Source organism: Schistosoma haematobium, chromosome 1 (assembly GCF_000699445.3).
Source record: "Schistosoma haematobium chromosome 1, whole genome shotgun sequence".
Lineage (NCBI taxonomy): Eukaryota > Metazoa > Platyhelminthes > Trematoda > Strigeidida > Schistosomatidae > Schistosoma > Schistosoma haematobium.
Window position 1 is genome coordinate 54,312,812 of NC_067196.1, and position 22,255 is coordinate 54,335,066.

The window sequence follows — 22,255 nt, forward strand, 5'->3', positions numbered from 1 at the left end:
GTATTTTTCATGTGATTATATTCTAATTATTAATCAAAAATGGGTGTATGAATCAATATATAAATGAGTGTATTTTCGACTAACGTCGTCGTCGTGTTTCGGCGTTATTAGCAGAGCTTAGGAGCCCGATCTGGCGTTCAAAAGGAATACATATTAGTGATGATGCAGTCATAAAAGTCGACCACCAATCATAAAAATTAGTGTTCAATCCAGAAGACATATCAATAATATATGAGGTTAATCTTCAGCATATCAATAATAATAATAATAATAATAATAATAATAATAATAATAATAATAATAATAATAATAATAATAATAATAATAATATAGTTTACCTGTTTAACACGATTTTCTAAATCTAAACCTCTTGTAAGTAGGCGAGTAATTTCAGATTGTTGATTCATGAAAGCATCAGACTTCTTAGCCAACTCATCGGATAAATTACGTATATGTATATTAGCAGTAATTAATTGACGTGCACAATCTCGAACTAATGCAGCTTCATGTTCATCTAACTGGTCCGCCGTAGTAGACAATCGATTACGCTACAAATAAAAATACAGGTTTTATTAGAACTCATATTACTCAATAATAGTATTGATGATCATGCTAAATAACAATAGAATGAATCGATTAGTTGAATCAATCTTATTGGAAAAAAAACTTAAATATTAAGGTCAAATAAACAGCTATAAACATAGATCCGGAGATTTGAAAAAAGAGCAGTCGATGTATAAACATAATTAACGTGGCAAATCAATGTAACTTATTTATTCCCTCAAGTACGAGTTCGTGTATACGACATTGCGTAAAACTGTGAATATGGGAATTATCAGAATGGATTTTGTGGAGATTTTAGAAATTTCACAGATTGAAATCATGAGTCATCTGTGAAATATGGGAATTAATGATACAACTCGGCTGGTCAAATCAAGGTGGAGATGGAATCGAACGTGTAACTTACCGGTTAAAAAATGGGTGCTTCAAACACTTAAAGCCAATTCCCTGTGAAAAATAGATACATGTGTTTACCGTTTTTTGATAATATCATCACTAGGAATGAAACGGATAAATAAGTTACATCAGAACCTTTCCTTATCTAGTATATGTATGATTACTTTATTCACTGTGATAAATTTTGATGACCTTAAACTATTATTAATATTTGGTTATTTATTCTCTGAAGAAGTGACTTACACTGAGTCACGAAACGTCAGAAAATCTCATTTTTCTACTCATTGGGATATTACAAATATACTAATTGACTTATTATTATTTCCCATTTGAAAATATTCCCCTCACTATCTAATTATTTCTCATATCCCCATGATTTCTTTCATAATTGTTTCTGATATCACGACATTTAATCTAATCCCTTTATTTCCTTAAATTACCGTAATAAAAATGTTCTAAATACCTTACTTCATTCATAATATAATTCATTGCTAACTTAGTTTTACAAGGCTTTGTATTTGTACACATCTTTTATTGTTATTATCTATATTGCATAATCTAGTATTATAACCTTTCTATTACATCGTCATCTTTAGTCTTTGTTCATTTGTCCTCACGGAACTAATACTTAAAATAATTTTCTATGCGATTGTACAGTTTGACACATAAAGATTAGGTTTATTGATGTGTATTCTTATAGCTTATACCGTATGTAATAGATGAATTAGGGAAGCATGGGGCAAGCTCGACTAAATGAATCAAAATGGAGCTTTTTTCTACTGTCCTATAATCAACCGCCAGGAGTGAAACTGAAAAATGTGAGACAAATAAATCAACATATTTACTAACAAAACAGTATTCATGTTTTAAGTACTGTGAGCTGATTCCGATGCTTTCGGTCGAGCCTATTTTCATGAGAGGAAAGTGATTTAACATGATCTAAAGAGCAAAATCAAGTCAGTATGAAAATCGATCAGTCTGTGTGAGGACAGCCCCCGGATGAACTCTAAGAAGCTCAGAAAAAGCCGGATATTCCATCCAATCATCTTTGGGAAGAACACTCCAGGACTTCGACGTGTAGCTTCCTCATTGAACAAAAGCTAAAAACCAGTGAACGCGGATTGGATGACTGTAATGATAATTTCACTTTTACTAAAAACTATAAATACCTGAGAGTTTTGTACCATATTTTACACTGTTTGGAATAACATTCCTTCTCAATGGTCTTCTGTGTCCTCACTTACCTTTCAGTGCTCAAGTAATACGCTGTATAGCACGAAAATCTAAGCTCTAGATATAACAGTCTGATACCGAAAATGTGTCCACCTAAAAAATCATTGATTAATTAATAATAAATACTTACTTACGCCTGTTACTCCTCGTGAAGGAGCATAGGCCGCTCAACAGCATTCACCATCCAACCCTGTCCCAAGCAATCTTATCCAGCTCCTTCCAGTTGTAATTCATCCTTTTCATATCTGCTTCTATTTCCCGACGTAATGTGTTCTTTGGCCTTCCTCTTTTCCGCTTCGCTTCACGAGTCCAAGTTAGCGCTTGTCTCGTGATGCAGTTTGACGATTTGCGTAATGTATGTCCTATCCATTTCCATCGTCTCTTCCTAATTTCTTCTTCAACTGGAAGCTGGTTTGTTCTCTCCCACAAAAGGCTGTTGCTGACTGTATCCGGCCAATGGATGTTGAGTATCTTGTGTAGACAACCATTTATAAATACTTGTAACTTCTTGATGATGGTTGTTGTAGTTCTCCAAGGTTCAGCTCCGTACAGTAGAACTGCCTTGACATTCGTATTGAAGATTCTCACTTTGATATTGGTTGAAAGTTGTTTTTAGTTCCAACTGTAGGAATGCGGCCCTTACTTCGCCAATCCTCGCCTTTACGTCTGCATCTGCGAGGAAGAGATCAACCACCCGCAATTGAACGGCCAGGTTGAGTTTTGTTGATAAATCCAAGCGAGTCCTCCTCAATTCACAAGGGGAAGGAACGACAGAGGAAATGATCGAGAATCTTCTGAAGGCACATAGAATAATCCCAAACCCAGCCTATGGTATCTATTAAGTTGAAGCAATGTTCAAGGGGAAACCGCACTTTATTTAATGCCACGCATACACATAGGAAGTAAAGCGAGACGATAAAATCGAGGTCAGGGTTACTGAATGTTAATTCCCGGATAATTTAACTGTATATGTAAGAGGATTTCGATAGTAGGAGCTGTCTGGATAGTTAATGTCGCCATAAGAAGATTTGTACCTAAGTGCCTTACAACAGAGAGCAACCCGTTAGAAATAGTTGTCAACCACGTAGGCATTATCTAGTCACAGTGTTAGGACGGAAAACATAATAATAATAATAATAATAATAATAATAATAATAATAATAATTCTTGGGGCAACCTAAATATACCATGAAATAAATGTTAACATTCAGTAACACATACATACATAGATACATACCTCTTGACGTAGTAGATTATTTTCCTCTTCTAGATCTTCAAGTTTTTTATGCAACTGTGCAAAGTTGACTGAAGATAAGGAAAATCCATCACCTCCTCCGGCACTAGATCTGTCATAATTATAATATAATGATAATATCAATGAGCAAACAGTTACTCCAGAAACACGAAAAACACGGAAACACAAGATCCTGGTAATCATCGAAAGACTTTCGATCGCTTTGCTAAAGATTATTTATTTATGACTAAACAACAACACCTCGTTTCCCTTTAACATACATAGGAAACTGATGCAATATATACAGAGAACTGAATTTATCCTGTCAGACAACCAAATATTCAAGTATATTTATAATCAATATTGATATTCAGCAGACAAGAGTTTGCAATAATATCAATAGCTGTTACTACAGTAACCTCGACTGAAAAGGACATGAGGATCCAATACGAAGAAGTAGAATCCCTAGGGAGGAAATCAATTAAGCATGAACACAGCAGAATATCACACAATAAAAAAAAAAATCAAGACGTCCTGAAGAAAAAAATTTTCAAGGACTAACATCCCCGAAATAAAAAATCTTGTCGATGATAAAAAATCTTTTAGACATGCACACACACTCAATGCACAAAATAACCAGTGAAACGTTGTTATGCCAGCGACTATGCAGTTATTTATAGTGTCTTTTGTGCCAATCATCAATTTAATTTTCTAAAGAAAGCAGTTAGAAACATAGAGTATAAACAAACACATCCCTAAACATTGAACACAATAATGAAATACAAGAAAAATTAGATGAGACTTTGGTGAATAAAACAAATAGGGAACTTCAACTTGCACGGTCTTCATATCTAACTCCAAAAACGTATAGATATGTATTGAATAATTTGTAAAATGTAACAGACCAACAAGTCATTAAGAGTACATATGCATTGACTGCTGAAATATTAATCAATACAACTTCGTACAATTCTAATCTCACGAAATATCAAATATTACGGAGGTACATCAATAGCACTATATTACAGTTTGAAAAGAGATGAATATAAGTCTCTGAATCATTTTGTATGAAAATATTCTGCTAGTTAAAGGTTTTGATGGAGTTTTGTTCTCTGAGCTGGATGGTTTGGTCGTGGAGCTTCCATCGTTCTTCTGAACGACATCATCAGCACAAACTTCAGATAGAAGTGAAGTGTTCGAATTTCTCCATATGCGTTTCACAGCTTATTCTGTACACCTCGACGTTTATTGGTTCTTATTGACCTTAAATTTGTCATTGTTTACTCCTTTGTTTTGGTTGTGTCTCTCATTGGTTTGATTTTTGTTCCTGATATATATCAGAAATCGCAACGAGACTGCTGAAAACCTTCGGAATAGGTGTGGCACACAAACCAACAAAATCACTACAATCAATCCTATGCAAACCAAAGGATGAAATAACAAAGGAAGACAAATCAAACATCATCTACAAAATAAATTGTGCCAACTGAGAAAAACACTACTTCGGACAAAGCGGACGCCCCCTTCACCTTCGCCTACAAGAACATCAATTAGCAGTCAAACGCCATGATACTTCCTCATTTATATCAGCACACGTGGACAACTGCGGACACTCATTCGATTGGAAAAATGTGGAAATGTTGGACAGAGGAAATTCCAAAAACACTAGAGAACTTTTAGAAGCCTGGCACTCAGGTCAATCAGCAATCAACAAGCACATTGAAATCGACTCAATTTATCAACCAATCAGGAAAATTATGCACAAATATAGGAACAAAAATCAAACCAATGAGAGACACAACCAAAACAAAGGAGTAAACAATGACAAATTTAAGGTCAATAAGAACCAATAAACGTCGAGGTGTACAGAATAAGCTGTGAAACGCATATGGAGAAATTCGAACACTTCACTTCTATCTGAAGTTTGTGCTGATGATGTCGTTCAGAAGAACGATGGAAGCTCCACGACCAAACCATCCAGCTCAGAGAACAAAACTCCATCAAAATCATCTACCTGAGCTACAAATCTCCACCAGCTAGTTAAAGGTCTCATATCATGATCTGCCTTCGTTAAATAATCATCGAAGATGAGGAAGCACCAAGAAGCCATTTCACCTTAATAAGAGATCTCTCAGAAGTGTAAATCAACGGCCTCACTTGGGACTAAATACAGGATATTAGAGCCTTATGACGAACAACTGACTTATGGATAACTGAACTGGCAACCAATTTTAATCCATTCGTGCACAGATGTCCAGTGCTTCCTGATGTGAAGCTGTAAATCCAACAGTCTTTACAACAAGCCATAATAACAATCCAACAACTGTTATACCCAAAGTATATAAGTAGTGGATAATAATACAATTATCCCACTCCAAGGTTTTATTTTGCTAAAAAACCAAACAATCTTGTGAGATGAGAAAAACTGACAATATCTCCAACACTAAACGTACGATCCGTTATTTATAACACTTCTGTTATACAAATAATTAACATGAAAATATCTCGAACTAGATTATTTTAGAAGAAATGTAATAGGAAACGTATGATCAGATTGCTTCAATTCCTTGAACAATTATTCTGAACATAAATCTTCACACAGAGATAAGTTGTTTAAAAAAAACGATTCATACACATGTACCAAATAAAACCAATACGGAAAGCTAGCAAGTTGGTCTACTGTATTAGTTAAACCGCTTTATACAATTGAGCAAATCATAATAGTTAACTGAATATTATTATTATTATTGTTATTATTATTATTATTATTGTTGTTATTATTATTATTATTGTTGTTATTATTATTATTATTATTATTATTATTATTATTATTATTATTATTATTATTATACAGTTTCATAACAACCCGATAAACACCACACCGTGAGCTACTATTTATACTTTGCAGGAAATATTGGAAGTGATAAGTGAAATAAACAATAATCTAAAGGAATTTCAATTTGAAAAACAATGTGAATACAAAATGTTACACAATAAAAAGAGAAGGACTTAACAATCTCGTATTCACCTATTTTTAATTAGTAATTCCGTTTATAAGCTGGTCAACAATTAAACTAAAGTACATTTATACATTCACAATATCGTTAAATTATCAATTAGATAAGAAAAATGATCGTATTGACAAAATTATTATTTCAATGACAAAAGAAAAAAACCTACACACCAAAGATCATGTGACTTGAAGAATCTACACATACATATATATGCAGGAAAATATATTGAGATAAAATGTTAGAGAAGTGAGGAAACAATGTATATTTGAGAAAAGTAATGCATTACAAAATGGAATTCTTGGGTGAAAAATTGCATAATATAATGTATTCATCATATAACCACGAGAAATCTTGAAATATAACAGTGTTACCCAAAAGAATAAAATATTCAAACATCATGATCACTTTCTACCAATATTCCGACGTAACACACAGGATATAAAGTTTCATTTTTATGCTTTTAGCTAAATGAATATCAGTTATCAATCCAACGCTATGATCACAATATACTTCATTTATTCAACGTTTAAATTTCTATTTGCATTACATTTGGATATAAATCAAATCCGCTTATCTGGTCGAAAAGGACACCTAGATGGTAGCTTAAAAAATCAACATACTGGATATCCGAATCCACAAGAATAGATTAATTGAAAAACCAAATACATAATTCAACTAATTTATTGGTACGGAAAATGAGTGACATAAACTAGTGGCGTTTTTTTACTCTACTGTATAGTCCAGATTGACTTTGAAATTATCTCATACTAGTCTATGTGTTAGCATACTATTCAGGTGTGATGCATCGCGTAATTTTAATGGGATTGGTAATACAAGAAGAAACGAAGAAAATGAGCCGAAATCACCATACGAAGGAGATGAATGTAATGACTACTCTGATTGTGAAGTGATGAATTAAATACTCATTCAGGCATAAATAAATTGTTGTTAGCCGATCAAAAGTTGGACATGTAAATAAGTCTTAAGGATGGATTTTCTCGGACTAGTGATGAAGTGAAACCAGATACAGTTTGAATACACATGAACATCATCTGATGACGCAAAAAATTAGACTGGACATCCAAGTAGTTTTTCAGTAGATTATTTTCTTTATTATCTTAAACATTACTGATCCTATTTGTAATCACTTAGCTGTGTGTGAAGCAATAATCATAGTGGTGTACTTAACTTTTTTAAAACATACTAAACAATGAGGATAAAAATGAGTACAGAAAAAACACCCATACAAATTTGGCAGAAAGAACAGAAACTACGAGAACAAAGACTAAATTCTCTAGGGCAAAAGAAACAAATGTTTATGAATTCATAATGTGGAGGAAAAGCTGTCTTAGAAACACTACCTAACTGTCTACAACGATAACTGAAAAAAAAACACTATGCCACCATGTTACAGATAAACAATAACGGTCAAATACATTCTATCTACTGAGAAAAAACCGCGATTTAGCAAGATAAGTAGGAACAAATACTAGTTTGATTACAGACATATTAGGATAAGACAGACCACATAATATTGACATAAATTTATAACTCAAAGATATTGCATTTAAAACAGGTAACTAACTTAACATGGTATATACCATCAAGAATCTTGTAGATAACGAGAAGATTCTAGCAAAACAGTAAACGAGGATTAACATTAAGAAGTAGATATGAATAATAGCAATCACATAAATGTTGGAGTGGTGGCTTAGTAGTTAGGCTTCCAACCCCTCTACACATGACTCAGTTTGGGGAACCATATAATATCACTAGCTCTTATACTCAAAGTATGGCTCGAAGCTAAATGCACAAATATTTACCTGGTAAGTAGAGTTAAGAGTAATAAATATCACCACTCGTAGACATAAGTAGATGAACGACATCAACATAAATTATCTTCTCAGATTGCATTATTGAGTTTCACTGGCTAAGGATCGACTGTATGAACAACCAAATCTCCAGCATCCACTATACATATAGCTAAGTTAATGCTAAAAAATGTCCTTTAGTTGATTGAAAAAAACAATATCTTTAAATTTCATCACACATACTTGTCAGTTTGCAACTACTATTGACTGAAAAATAAGAATGTTTACAATTAACTAAATGACCCAATTGGAAATACACAATTGATAACTGACTAAACTTTTTCAATCCAAAACAACATATACTAAGTGAATGATGAAGATTAAAAACATTTTCATCCACAAAATAAAATGCAACGAGACAAATGGGGAATACTGTAAATGAGAGAAAAGTTGGATTATGTAGAAACACAAACAGTTTAATAGGTACTCTACCCATACAGCTTTTAAAGTGGTCTTAAGTTTTCAAATCAGTCCCTGTCAGTTCTTATTAACAATTAACTGAACTCCGATGTTTAGTTCAATTTCACTCGAAATGAAACAAGAAAACTAAGCTGAACAAACACTATTGTGGAGAGAGAACAGTAATAATGGGTGGGTGAAATAATTGGTACCTAGAGTTTTATTTATTTTATTATTCATTTAAACACATAAACATTGGTACAAAAGGGGTACCGAATACATATACACCACATAAATCATTCGATTTGTGTGAGGGCTGGTATACTGCTCGGGTGCCCAAACCGAAGCAGGTGGTTTTCTTACGGGCCACACACCGGAGCCTTCGATCTAAAGGTCTGATCCACAATGCAGTGGAGCAACGTAAGGAAATGCAGTTCCATGGTAGCCGGTGACCAACAATAGGTTCATACGCCATTTGTTCCCTCAGGATCCTCGAGCCCATGTGCGCCGTCAGTTTGAAATCAGGGTTTTCCAACTTCCTTAGGTGGACCCTTTCGTGTCCACCAACCCGATTAAGGCGACGGACTTTCGCTTTTCGTCTTCTCGATTTTGTAAACAACAACCCGCCGCGAGAAGGTAGTGAATAGAACTTCCCTGGCAGTGGTTGTATGCACGTGGCCATGTGAGAGCATTTCGAGAGAGAGAGCTGACTCTCTACACTCTCGGCTGTACCAGGGCATTTGGGGGCTAAAATGGCGGGATGGAGAAGGAGGTCCTTCCAACCCACTGGTTAGGCAAGTCACCCACCGAAACAGGCATAATTTACCGTAATTTGCCTACAGTTACGGGTTAGCATCAGTAAGTAACTGAGTTCTGTACACCTCAATTTATCGGGTAAAGGAACAATAAATTCGACAACAGTTAGCTTTCAATCCGAATGGTTTTCCTTTATATCATCGAAAATAAAAATAAAAACGTGTTATGCAGAAAGAAATAACTGTCTGAAGGTGAGATTACATTATTTAGTAAAATGTAATAGAATCAATTGAATAAACTAACGATCACATGAGTTCTATTTACACCTTAACTTATGTATACATACACATGTTTATAAAAAAAACAATGCTGGAATAGTAGAAATAATACGTAGCATTTACAAAGGAGACCATTAAACAAGGGCTGAGAATATGCAAAAGTACAAAATAACAGCCTTTATACTACTAAAAAAGTATCACTAGGAAAAAAATAGATAAAATATATTAACTAATTTATATACTCCTAAATGAAAACTGATATCAAACACAAAATACGACTCTAATGCGTGTTTTTCCCAAACTATCCTATTATCATTCAAAATATAACTTTCGCTAAGTACTCACTGTCCATCATTTGGAATAACAGTTCTGTAGCCGGGACATAATGAAAAGAAAAAGACTAAGTTTAACCCCAGGGTAATTACAAAAGGGAAATGTTAAGGCACAGCTATAAATGGTTGGGAATGAGTCAACGGGGATAGAAACGCTTAGAAAAGTTAGACAATCAATAGTTAATTGGTCTGCCCCGAAATCATTATTAATCAACCATAAGGTCAAGCAACCAGCTAAGTGACTCATTAATGGATGTGAACGACAGGATTAAATGCATTATTTTTTATGTTGAAATGTTAAATGCCAGTAGTGAAACAATTTTGAAAAATCAATTGATCTTTTTCTCTTCAAGTGCTTTCTTGAAGGAAATCAGATTGAGTAGAAAACAAATTGTCTATGAATAGGGTTGGCAATGTTAGAAAATAAGTGTATAACTACTGGAAATTAAGCTTATTATATTTGCTCTAATAGGTTTTAAGTAATGAGAACATGGAAAATTAGACATTCAGACAGACAGATGATAGGCGTAAACTGTTATCATTTGATTACAGGTGGCTTTGTGCGTATAAATGAACGACCAAATGTGTAATACTGAATAAGTTAAAATGAGGCTTTGGATTTCATCGACTGGATTACTTGAAGTATATATGACGTAAACACCATGACCAAATCAATGTGAAATACAATCGAAACTAGCATGAAGAGTAGGTTGAAGAAAGTCTAATGGTAAACAGGTCATTAACCGTTGGCTTTAGTAGTTACATTGTAAGACGTAAAAATCTTGGTTAGAGAAAGTGCAATAAACGCGACCTATGATTGAAAACGTTGAATGATGTGAATCAGCTTTTGTTTATCCCTAAATAAATCTTCAATTTTAATATATATATATATATATATATATATATATATATATATATATATATGACGCGCAGTGTCCGAGTCTGATACTGATGCACAAACTTTTGATATACAAGCGCCAAACCGGCTACTGAATGAGAAGACTAAGTGAAGGAAGCACTCATTTATACAAATATGCGCGTCTGCATAGAAAATGAAACCATTTCACGGCCAATAACATGAATCTGTCGATTACACTTTCGATTAACGCAACGCAGTCTTTCTACTTGGCGACTTTGGTTGGTCCACCATATTCACTATCCTACCTTGTATCTTGCTTATTTCCTCTCAGTGCACTGATGCAAAACGTGTCGACTTGGTGCGTACTTTGTGTGATGCATTGTGCAGAATATCGGTAGGGTGTACGGCTGTATAAAACTGAGCATTGACATCTGCCTTTGTCTAACTATCTCACGAACAGACAGAGGTAATTTAATTTGGACTATGAATGTGTTTACATGAAACAATATATATTTGTGACATCGTCTGTGTCTATGAGAAACCAAATGAATGAAAATAAGTCGCACATAGCTGTAGCACTGAAGTAGATAATGATATATACACAAAGCGAAATTTACACATGCGAAAGTTTGATTGATTCTTAATAAGCAATAGCTAATTCATTATCAATAGCTCATACCACCATAAATATAGTAAACATATTTCATTTTAATTAGGACTTCGCATCTAGATCCAAATGGATCCCAGTACTGGCATTCACGGAAGAAACCAAATCCAGTGCTTATCAGCATGCACAAAAAGTTGTTACTTAAGTAAGCTTTAAGCCAATAGTGGGTAGTCAGTTTAGTTCAGTAAGTAAGCAACAGAGGATGAAATACTTCGAAAACACGTCATTATCTCAGTCATATATTTACAATGTAGAAGACAATTAATAAATAGTATTCGTATCATTTTTACCAACTGACGTAACTTGGTAACCCTATGTGCTGAAATTGAAGTTATTGTATAGTGAGCATAAGAAATTCTGTTGACAAATGATCAAACTACTGAGTAGTAATTCTTACAAAGTAAGTAACTGAGCGATATAACAATAAAGTAAAGAAAAAACTATTCACGAGTACAAACTTACGATAATCCCTGCTGACTGCGAACAGGTGATGCACGTCCACTGGATAATACACTAACTTCATCATCATTAATGTCAGTAATTTGATCGGAATCTCTTAGGAATATACGTAGTAAATTATCTTTCACAGAGAGATTATGGTTTAGCTGACTAATCTGAAAAAATATACAAGAAATAAAGTTAATCAAAATCGATAAGCCGTATACACATAGCACAGTTTATACACTTTACATTGTTAGTATGCTAATAATAGAAGGGAATGGAAATTTACTGAATTACCGACTTGGTGCTCACTTACAATGAACTATGAAAAACTGAACTTGTGCAGCTAGATCGTTCGAAATTAAGTCATAGTAACGTTCTCCTTAAAAGCTCAGTCACATTTTAACTGTATGACACTGAAGTCTTATAACCAAGACTGGTGAATTTCAGACTGCACAACTTTTACTTATATATCAAAAGATTTGCTATCTTGTAACTTAAATCAGCATAGAAAAAAATATAACCAGAACATCTTTAATTAGAAAAGTTTATATATATATATATATATATATATATATATATATATATATATATATATATACGTTTGTGAAGCACCAAATATCAGAAGGGGTTTTGTGGAGATTTTAGTAATTTTAATAAATGAAATCATGAGTCAATTGAAGCTAGACCACCATGGAAAATCTGGAAGCACTGGACGGCCGTTTTGTCCTAGTATGGGACTCCTCGGGTTTACCATGATGGTCTAGTTTCAACCGACTCATGATTTCAACTGTTGAAATTGCTAAGATCTCCACAAAACCCCTTCTGATAATAATCATCTGCTCACTAGTGACTGACTTCAAGAGGCATTTCCTGGAGTTCCAGCAAGAAGCCGTGATCAGTGGAGTTCAACCAAGTCTGTTGTGAGATATCAGCTCACTGAAGACAATGGTGTACGGTGGCGCGATCTCGTGGATTGGTTGAAGTTAGACATTGACATCGTTAGATGCTGTCTCAGTGATCTAGAGGTTAAGCGCTCGTGCGCGAGACTGATAGGTCCTGGGGTTCGAATCTCACGAGGAACGGTATCGTGGATGAGCACTGCTGAGGAGTACCATACTAGGACGAAACGGCCGTTCAGTGCTTCCAGGTTTTCCATGGTGGTCTAACTTCAATTGACTCATGATTTCAACTATTGAAAGCACCAAATAACTCATTTTTGACTTAATTCATTTTCGATAATGTAATAAGAAGACGAAGATTATCAGAACTATGTGATATATTAGCGCAATACATTTCGAACAATCTGATCCTCTTACCCCATTTCCAATCTAGTTGATCTTTTATTTTTATATCTAAATGTTCTTATCAAGTATATGTGTGATCAGATTGTTCGAAATGTATTGCGCGAATATATCACGTAGTTCTGATAATCTTCGTCTTCTTATTACATTTTCGAAATTTATCAAAGGGATTAATTCATTTTACTAGTTCTAGTTGACATGAGAAGAAAAATTGCATACGCTAATATTACTGTTCTGATGTGATCCCATCACTTTTGTTTCCACTTTAGGTTACTTAATGTAGCAGAAAAAAACCCAGAGATCGTGACAATAATTTATTATTTTATTCTACTTACAACAACAAAAGAACTTGGTCTAGATTAAAGACAATCATCACCATACAAAGTACATTATTAATTCAAGCAAACAAATAGGCATGTATCTATGATACATTGTTTTGATATCACTTAAATTTAATTATTACACTATAAATAAATTATTAACTTTACTATATTTGGAAATTGTTCACCGGACGGTAACACAACAAAAAAAGCTAATGATTAAGCAACAATGAATAAGAATCTATGAATAATAAATTAAGAAATACACAAAGAATCAAGATCAGATTAAAATCCAGCAGTAGTACTGGTAACTGATTCTAGACGATACTAGATCTATGATAAAATATTCTGGTAAGAGGGTAGACGGTATAAATGAAGAAAAGCAACATCAATATAGAAAAAGATATGACCGTGAAAAACAATGAAATCACTTCTTAAATAACTGAAAATGGTTTGAAGAAAGCTAAAAAATATAACTCATTGAAAACAAAAGGTACGAGTTGTTTTTTCCTTACTTGTCCTGATTACATAATACGTAAAATAAAATTCCACAAATAAAACAAATAAATACGACTTACAACTTCATCACGTGCATTAAGATTCTTTTCAGTCTCTAATAGTCTCGACTGAAGGTCATGATTTTTCGCCAACAGATTTTTACCGATTTTCGCTGCCAATTCAAGATCTGTTTGTTTCTAGATTATAGTGCAGAATAACAAATATTTTGAAACTGTAATAGGAGAATAAACGATTCTAAAAAACAAGAATCATTGATTGACACTAGGTTTGTTGAAATTATCAGAATAATGACGAATGTCAGAACACATTTTCCATCGATATTTGATGTTCATTAAAATTCCATTATTAGCATTAAATATATATATATATATATATATATATATATATATATATATATATTCATTGATAGGAATTTTTGTATACTATCAAAGTAATTTTGTTATACTAAATACATGTACAGAGTAAGAAATAAATTAAGAAAGATTCCATTGATAATTAGTGAAGCTTCCCAATTAACTATCAGTCAGTCAGCTACAACGTAGGACCAGGCACATATGTGCATCGGTCCAGGTTGCCATACCGCATCAGCACAACAAGATGAACACCGGATTCATAGCAGTGGTTATGTCAAAGGTGGTAATATATAAGAGAAAGATTGCATATAGAGGTATAGTACAAGAAGAAAAAATTGGTTCGTAGAAAGAAAGATATGTAAGGATTTTAATCTCTTAGTTTAAGGGAAGACAGAGAGTGTATACACCGACGCCATTGTGATCGATTCTGAGCCATGTCACCAAGAGTCTCCAACCATTGGTTACGATAGTCACGCGGACCCCAACCAAGTAGTCTGCATCTACCAACATGGCTCAGACCAGAAGTTAGTGACTTCAAGCACTGATGCCACGTTTTGGTTTGGCCGCCCCTAACTTTCTTCCAACCATCTCCAATACCAGATAGCATTGCACGTCGTGGTAATCAGTATTCAGGCATACGTAACACGTGGCCCAATCATCTCAGTCGATGAAGATTCATAACTATGAAACAGTTTAGCCACACACCTATAGGAAATAAACTGGGAGTTATTAAAAAGTCTGAATATTCGCATCGTGTCTAAATCCTGATTGATTTTTGCGCTTATTTGTAATGTAATAAATGAAAAAAACCTACTGAGAATTCACATCTTCAGTTTTAAAAGATATGCACATATTAAAACTTTTTAAACTGTTTATAACCGGAATGGAAGTTTAACGTGAAAACAGACCATATAAATTATTCGATATTATAAATCTTTACTTCAAGTTTGGTTTCCCATAACTGCTAATAAAAAGAAATACTTACTTCTTCTAAAAGTTGGGTAATAGCATCCAAATCTTCATAAGTTTGAGCCATCTGACTAACTCTTAGACCACAAAGAACTGAAAGAAAAATGCAGAGATTGACATTTTATACAGAAATATTTACGCAGAAACCTAAACGGTTAGATATAGAGCAGTAAAACGAAAGTAAAGAATCATCTGAATAGGTGCACGATTTGCAATTGCACTATTCTTTCTCTCACCCTGCTAGCTGACTCAAGTTGACATTACATATGAGTCGTCTCAACATGAACAAATTTATTTTGTTCAACAATCCTAAATTCAAATACCTCAATTAAACAATATACTGTGCCCTAAACCTGGCCACTTTTCGGATTATTAATTTGGATATATGATTGTAGAACCTGAAGAGAACTTATTAAAAAGAATATTCTTCGTTTATATATTAGTCTTTGACACATAAATATATGTAATAGTAATAAATGTTCACTGTATAGTTAAAAAGACGATAGTGTATCATAGTGATTAGGACGAATATTATGGCAAATAGATTGGTTACTCTCCAAACAAAACATTTATGGATAGAAATCAATAGTTTAGTAAGTAGACCATCCGTATTAAATGATTAGACGTTATAAAACACCATTGAAATCATGAGTGAGTAGTAGTAGCGTAATCACGTTTGAGTTTTAGCTTATCCGATTCAATTTAGTGAACTCTTGTTAGTACAATGAATCTGGCATAAAAGTTTCTTTTAAATATAACCAAATAGAGAAAATAACGTTAAAAAATTTCTTATCTTAGTATTAGATACACTCTTAGCTACATTTGATACACAAACAAAAGTGTACGCTATGAAAAAGTTGCGATAGACACCATTTACTATTGAACAATCGAATTAATTTAGGATTTATTAAAGGTAGTATACTTATTACCGAACAAGTTAAATTGATGCAATAAATCTATCTTACTACTCTACAGGGTACCCTTTCCAAGATAAAATTAAGTATAATCAAAAAAATTATATTAGATGACAAATCGTTACTACATAATTATTGAAACTCAGAATAACTAAGGTCATATATACATTTACATTCCAAAATGTATTAAACATTGCCAAACCACACAAAAAAACATTCTAATTATTGGAATTGAAGTCGATCAATCAATTCACAAAATAATCTATATTATCATCTTATTTTTTGATGAAAAAATGTAACTTTACTATCCCGAGCAAGCAGGATAGAAAATCATGTGAAGATAATTTATCAACGCCTCTTATAGATGGATTAATGTGTTTAAAGGATTTAAAACTCTATATTTAGAAATGATCCTAATTCTATCGGCATATGAGTTTTCTTTCTCAAAAAATCACGTTTTAATTAAGGCCAGTCACAATTCATCCTTACAATGCCCCATTCACTAATGAACCAATGTAGAGTTTTAAGGAAAGACAAGATGAGCAAGAATTGGTTTGTAATCATGATTTACTTGAGGAAAAGACGATAGCGAGAACGCTTGCATATATTATGGTTGGCAATCCTCTGCCATTGTTTGAATTAAAATTCTGAAGTTCCTGTGTTGAAAAGAAACTAGATAGGCACGAACTGACTGTTTAGCTTAGAAAGGTACATAAACGTGATAAGTGCAAAAAAACAATCTCCAAAACAGGATTAAGGACTTTCTGAACTAAACCTAAAAGATAGATCAAAACAGCTCAACAAAAATCGACATAGTAATACGTGATGTGGTGGCATATACCTTTGATCGTATAACATGTTGACAGTAAACTAAGAGCGCAATCACCGTATTTGGTTGATTGAAGTAACTGATAGATTGGTTCACACTTTTACACATAAAAGACATTACCAGTGTACACTGAGGAGGTGGGATATTTCATACATTTAAAAAATTGTTCCCGTTTTAAAAACATGTTACTCGTACACGTCAATGCAAAATGGGAACCGTGACAAAAGATTGAAGGAAATGGAGAGCAAGTGATGATAAGTCGTTGAAGCCCAAGTAAGAATACATTACTGTTTGTATCAAATGTAGAGACTTCAGATATCTACATTAATAGGACAATAAACAGGCAACCCTACCAACTAATTCACCATCAAATGACGATTAGTTTCCACCCCAATCTATCTCAATTCAACGTCTTAGAACAGAAGCTGATAAATAACCATTCTTGTAGTGGAAACATGTTGGTAATTCTATAAAAAAAAATCCATTTTCTTTAATTGAAAAAGCCTTCATTCCTGCAATAAGCAATCAATATTTATTAAGTCAATTACAAATAATACCAGAGAAAAACTCCAGATGGAAAGAGTAAACAATTGTAGTGTTATGCATGTTTAGCAATCGATAATTCTATCAAATAACCGAAGTAGTTGGATTATGGTATAAACACTAAAAGGTATGATGCTGTCTTTAGGTGATAATGATCAGTTAATTAACTCACAATCAGAAACACTGAAGACAAAATCGTCTCCAAATTATTTCAAAATAAATTGAAAAATACATTATATAATACATTAGGGGTATTATCTAATGTAATCACTTACAATTGATGGAGAAATCTATGTTTTTGGTGCCATAAGAGACAAGTGCCAATCGAGACTTACAATAATAACAACAACAATATGTAAAGCATTAAAACAAACCAACGCCTAATTAATAGACATTTTTTACAATAAGAATCGATGCTTATAGCAACATTTGTTATCAGTGACAAGTCATCTACAAGTATGCATACATGGATAATGAAAAGCTGTAATATTACTTAAATAACAATAATGACATTTTATGTTATTATCTAAGATGAAATGAAGAAAAACAACAATATGTCTTATTAAAAGAAACTAATACGATAATAAGTGCATAATTATGAAATTTCTCAACCAAGAGGTACAATCAGAAAATAAATCTCTGTAGAACAAAAAAGAAGTACCAATAATTATACATTGTTAATTAGATACACAAGCAGACAATACACATGGCTATACACACGCCTATAAATAATATATTTCAGTTAGAATAATCGATTCACTCTCTACTTAGATGCAAAAAATAACAGATTCATACTCTTTATAAGTTGTACAATGCATATTACCACTACTACCAATAGGTGAATAAAAGAAATGTTTAAAAAAATTCAACTGTGATTCGGTTGTAGTTTTTTTTCCTACATTCCTAGCTGTCTTATTGGACAATGCAATCGATTTATAGGATATGTAGAAACAAAAAACTCTTAACTTAGAATGGGCCGCTTTCAATAATTGATTATTAAAATGTCATTTATTGTGAAACCTATTTAAATACAGAGGCTTTGACTTATTCTGCAACACTTCCGTTTAGATGTCACTATCATATAGTAGAACACTTGTTTCCAAAAAGCCTAATGACATCCGATTTTTACACGCTATTACGACACTAGTTCAATAATACTTTGGAATGATTGATTGAGCTTTCATACTTATATGATTATAGGTAAGAACTCATATTAGTATTGTGAAAAACTAACATAAGACAAAATTTTAATAGTAACTTTAAAATAACCTATAACTTAGTTGGATCAATCATAACGTCAATAACTGCTTCTGACTAAGCATTATAACAACCACGAAAAATAAGCTTACATTATTAATTTTCAGCTCCCTACATTTGTCCTATAACTTAAAACTGGTTGGATTTATAAACCTGTAACTCAGTGGGTCCTGTTAATTTGAGTACAACATAAACTGGAAAAACTGGAGTAAATAAAAAGTAGGATGCATTTACTAGGCGTTTTGTCTTAGTTTCAGGCTTCTTACGAGTTCGAGAGATTTAACCTCTACAGCAAAAAGCCTGAGGTGTTTTGAGTATCGCTGTTAAGAAACCGTTTCCCAATTAATAGACTGAAATTCAATAGTTCATATTTTCTACTACACTAAGCTGAGAAAAATAGTGTAATTGGGTTCATCACATACTTCACATAGCTCAATAAATTTATGGGTTATTAATAGTTCTGGAAGATAAATATCTCAGTATAAACAAATAATGAACATTTATTATTTATGGTGACAATTCAGAGATACACAAATATATCCTGGTAATATTCCAACTTATGAACTCTATACTTACGCAGTTAGTCAATCTACGCATTACAAAACAGTATCTAACTATTTTCCTTATCAACAGTTAACAATCTGAGTTTATTTCTAAAAAATACTCATTATTAGACAAAGAAAAGTCAGTGAATAAACAAAGTTGGTAAACAAATGAAAACTAATTCTTAAATTAACTCACATCAGACAAAGATTACCAATAATGATGAGTGTATAAGGGTGTGACCAGCTTATGATAAAATTAGCATAAAATGGACGAACCTATTGTGAAAGGTGATCAAAATACAGATGGCAAATGGTGTCCTGGAATAATAATAATAATAATAAACCAATTATTCAGGAAAAATAAATATGAAATTGAATGGAACAGGAAAAAAGACCATGTTTAAATACAAATTGACACTGAAACAATTCATAACATTTAAAAATGGTTCTACACTAAATGATGTTTTAAAAAATGGGATGGATGAATTTTGCCAAGGTTTACTGAATGTTATCAAAGAATGAACAACTTTTGTATCTTATAAGAAAAATAACAAACTTTTGGTAACTCATGTTAATACGCCAAAGTTTCTAGAAAAATTTTATTTAACTAAAATTATACCAGGACAAGAATGTTCTAAAGTTTAAATGTATTTATAAGAAACATTTTCATACTGAATTCTAGGTAATTTACGTATGAGTTACCTTCGATTTACTAATTACTTTCTCATGATACTTTATAGGTAACCGATACAGATGGTCCATATCAGCGGAAAATTAACAAGTATTTTGTTATTTCAGCAAACATTTCCCAAGTCATCAATCCTTGAGAGTGGAAAAACCTTTAAGTTAATAAAATGGTCAATGTAACTCAACAATTCTTCCTGTTGTTAAACTATGTGCTTCCACTTGCACCAGTTTTGAATTTACATTTTACATGTGGAGAGAAACACTGAATATCGGAAATCCTAATAAATTTAGTTTTTACTATCCCAAAATTTTGAACGCGCTACCGATTACTATACTTCAAGAAATCAGCATTAACCCAATCAGATCCCAAGGAGTAGTCAGTCCGGTATAGAAAATAGAGAGAAGATTAACTTACTTACTAGGTAAACGGGTATAAGTCACGCAAAAAGTATGAAGACTAATGATACCACCCAGTTCCCCGAACATAAGTGTGGCACAGTTCAAACCAAGGAATAAGTGGCTGACAGCCGATCGCCCCAACTAGTAAGCTATAGCTCCATTTAAATAAACATTAACTAGTTGAGTGCATTATTTAATATTCTCAAATGAACAACTAAACAAAGGGATTTTGATTAAGTGAAAACTTTATATTGAAAAATAAGTTAAAACAAGTTATAACCAGATAAATAGCGAAAAAAGCTTGCTGATAAATAACGCACTATTAGACTTATGTTTAACGGGAACTATTTAGAAGTAAACACAGACTCATGCGGTAAGACCATCATCTATGGACGACCTTAGAGTGATACTAGAATGACCTTGAGGAAATTAAACCGCTAGCTAGGGTCAAGAGAAGGTTATGAATTAGTGTGAAGAATTAGTGTAACGACTTAGAGTTTTCATCACGAACTGACATCAGCTACTAAGACAAAATGCTATTTGATTGGATGAATCAATGGATTTCGCGCTAAAATCTAAAGGCATTCACCTTAAATCTTATTGGTTCGTCCATAAGTTTTTTAACTCAAGAAACCTGGCTTTACATATTTATTAGGTCCACACATCTACGCGATGATCTATTGATAAGAAACTTGCAATTCCAGTAAGGTGTGGGAAATTAAAATCGACGACTGTATTGCTTTAAAAATCGTTGCCTAAAAGTAAACTTAGTCGTAATTTATCTGGTTTAGTATCTATGTAGTGAATATTCAAAAAGAGAAAAACGGACAAAGACAATGATGATGTAGAACGTGCTTAATTACTTAAGAAAAGACGTGTGACCGAAAACATAGATAACTCATAGGCAAAATATGATATATGCTCAAAAAACTGGGTTGACCGTTAAACAGACTCATTAATCATAAAGCTGATGAAATGATAATGAGTACTACATTATACATATTCGGAATCCATGCTGAATTATTAGACAGAAACTTTCTACTAATACTATTGACACTTAAGAGTCGATTTGGACTCATTAAAATCGGACTATATATATATATATATATATATATATATATATATATATATATATATATATATATATATATATATATATATATATATATATATATATATATATATATTAACAAAGTCACATCAAGACGAACAAAATGACATTAAGCTAATAAGAATACTTATAATAGTGACTAATTTACAATGAAAATATTTCTAAGACTAAACAAAGATACATAAACACAATGACTTACACTATGGCAACGACTATGTTAGGACAATAAGTCTATAAGAACTGACTTTTTTCTCATTTAAAAGTGATTCTGAAAAGTATAGATTTTTAGGGATGTGCTGGATCATCCAAGCACAAGTAACCAAAACAGACCCCTGATGGTCCGGGTGAAGTTACATTTGTACAATGATTTCACTACTATTAGGTCATGTTCTAGAAATTCGTGATGAAGACAACAATATCTGTTAGTGGTAAAGGTAGAATCGTGAAGATTGATAAAACAATCA

At 32.8% G+C, this 22,255-nt stretch overlaps 1 protein-coding gene across 2 annotated transcripts in view; it reads right to left on the bottom strand.

Moving 5' to 3' along the window:
* The window catches only part of TRAK2_1 (Trafficking protein, kinesin binding), a 49,335-nt gene that overhangs the window by 20,982 nt on the left and 6,098 nt on the right, over positions 1-22,255 (bottom strand). The window contains exons 2-6 of one of the 2 annotated variants that reach the window (XM_051209086.1): positions 15,523-15,599; positions 14,244-14,360; positions 12,063-12,214; positions 3,428-3,536; positions 339-548 (exon numbers count right to left, since the gene is read on the bottom strand). In XM_051209086.1, coding sequence (XP_051074509.1) covers positions 339-548; positions 3,428-3,536; positions 12,063-12,214; positions 14,244-14,360; positions 15,523-15,599 — 665 coding nt within the window. Of the gene's footprint in view, positions 1-338; positions 549-3,427; positions 5,181-12,062; positions 12,215-14,243; positions 14,361-15,522; positions 15,600-22,255 lie in introns of those variants that run through there. The other variant, XM_051209085.1, reaches the window with a different exon arrangement.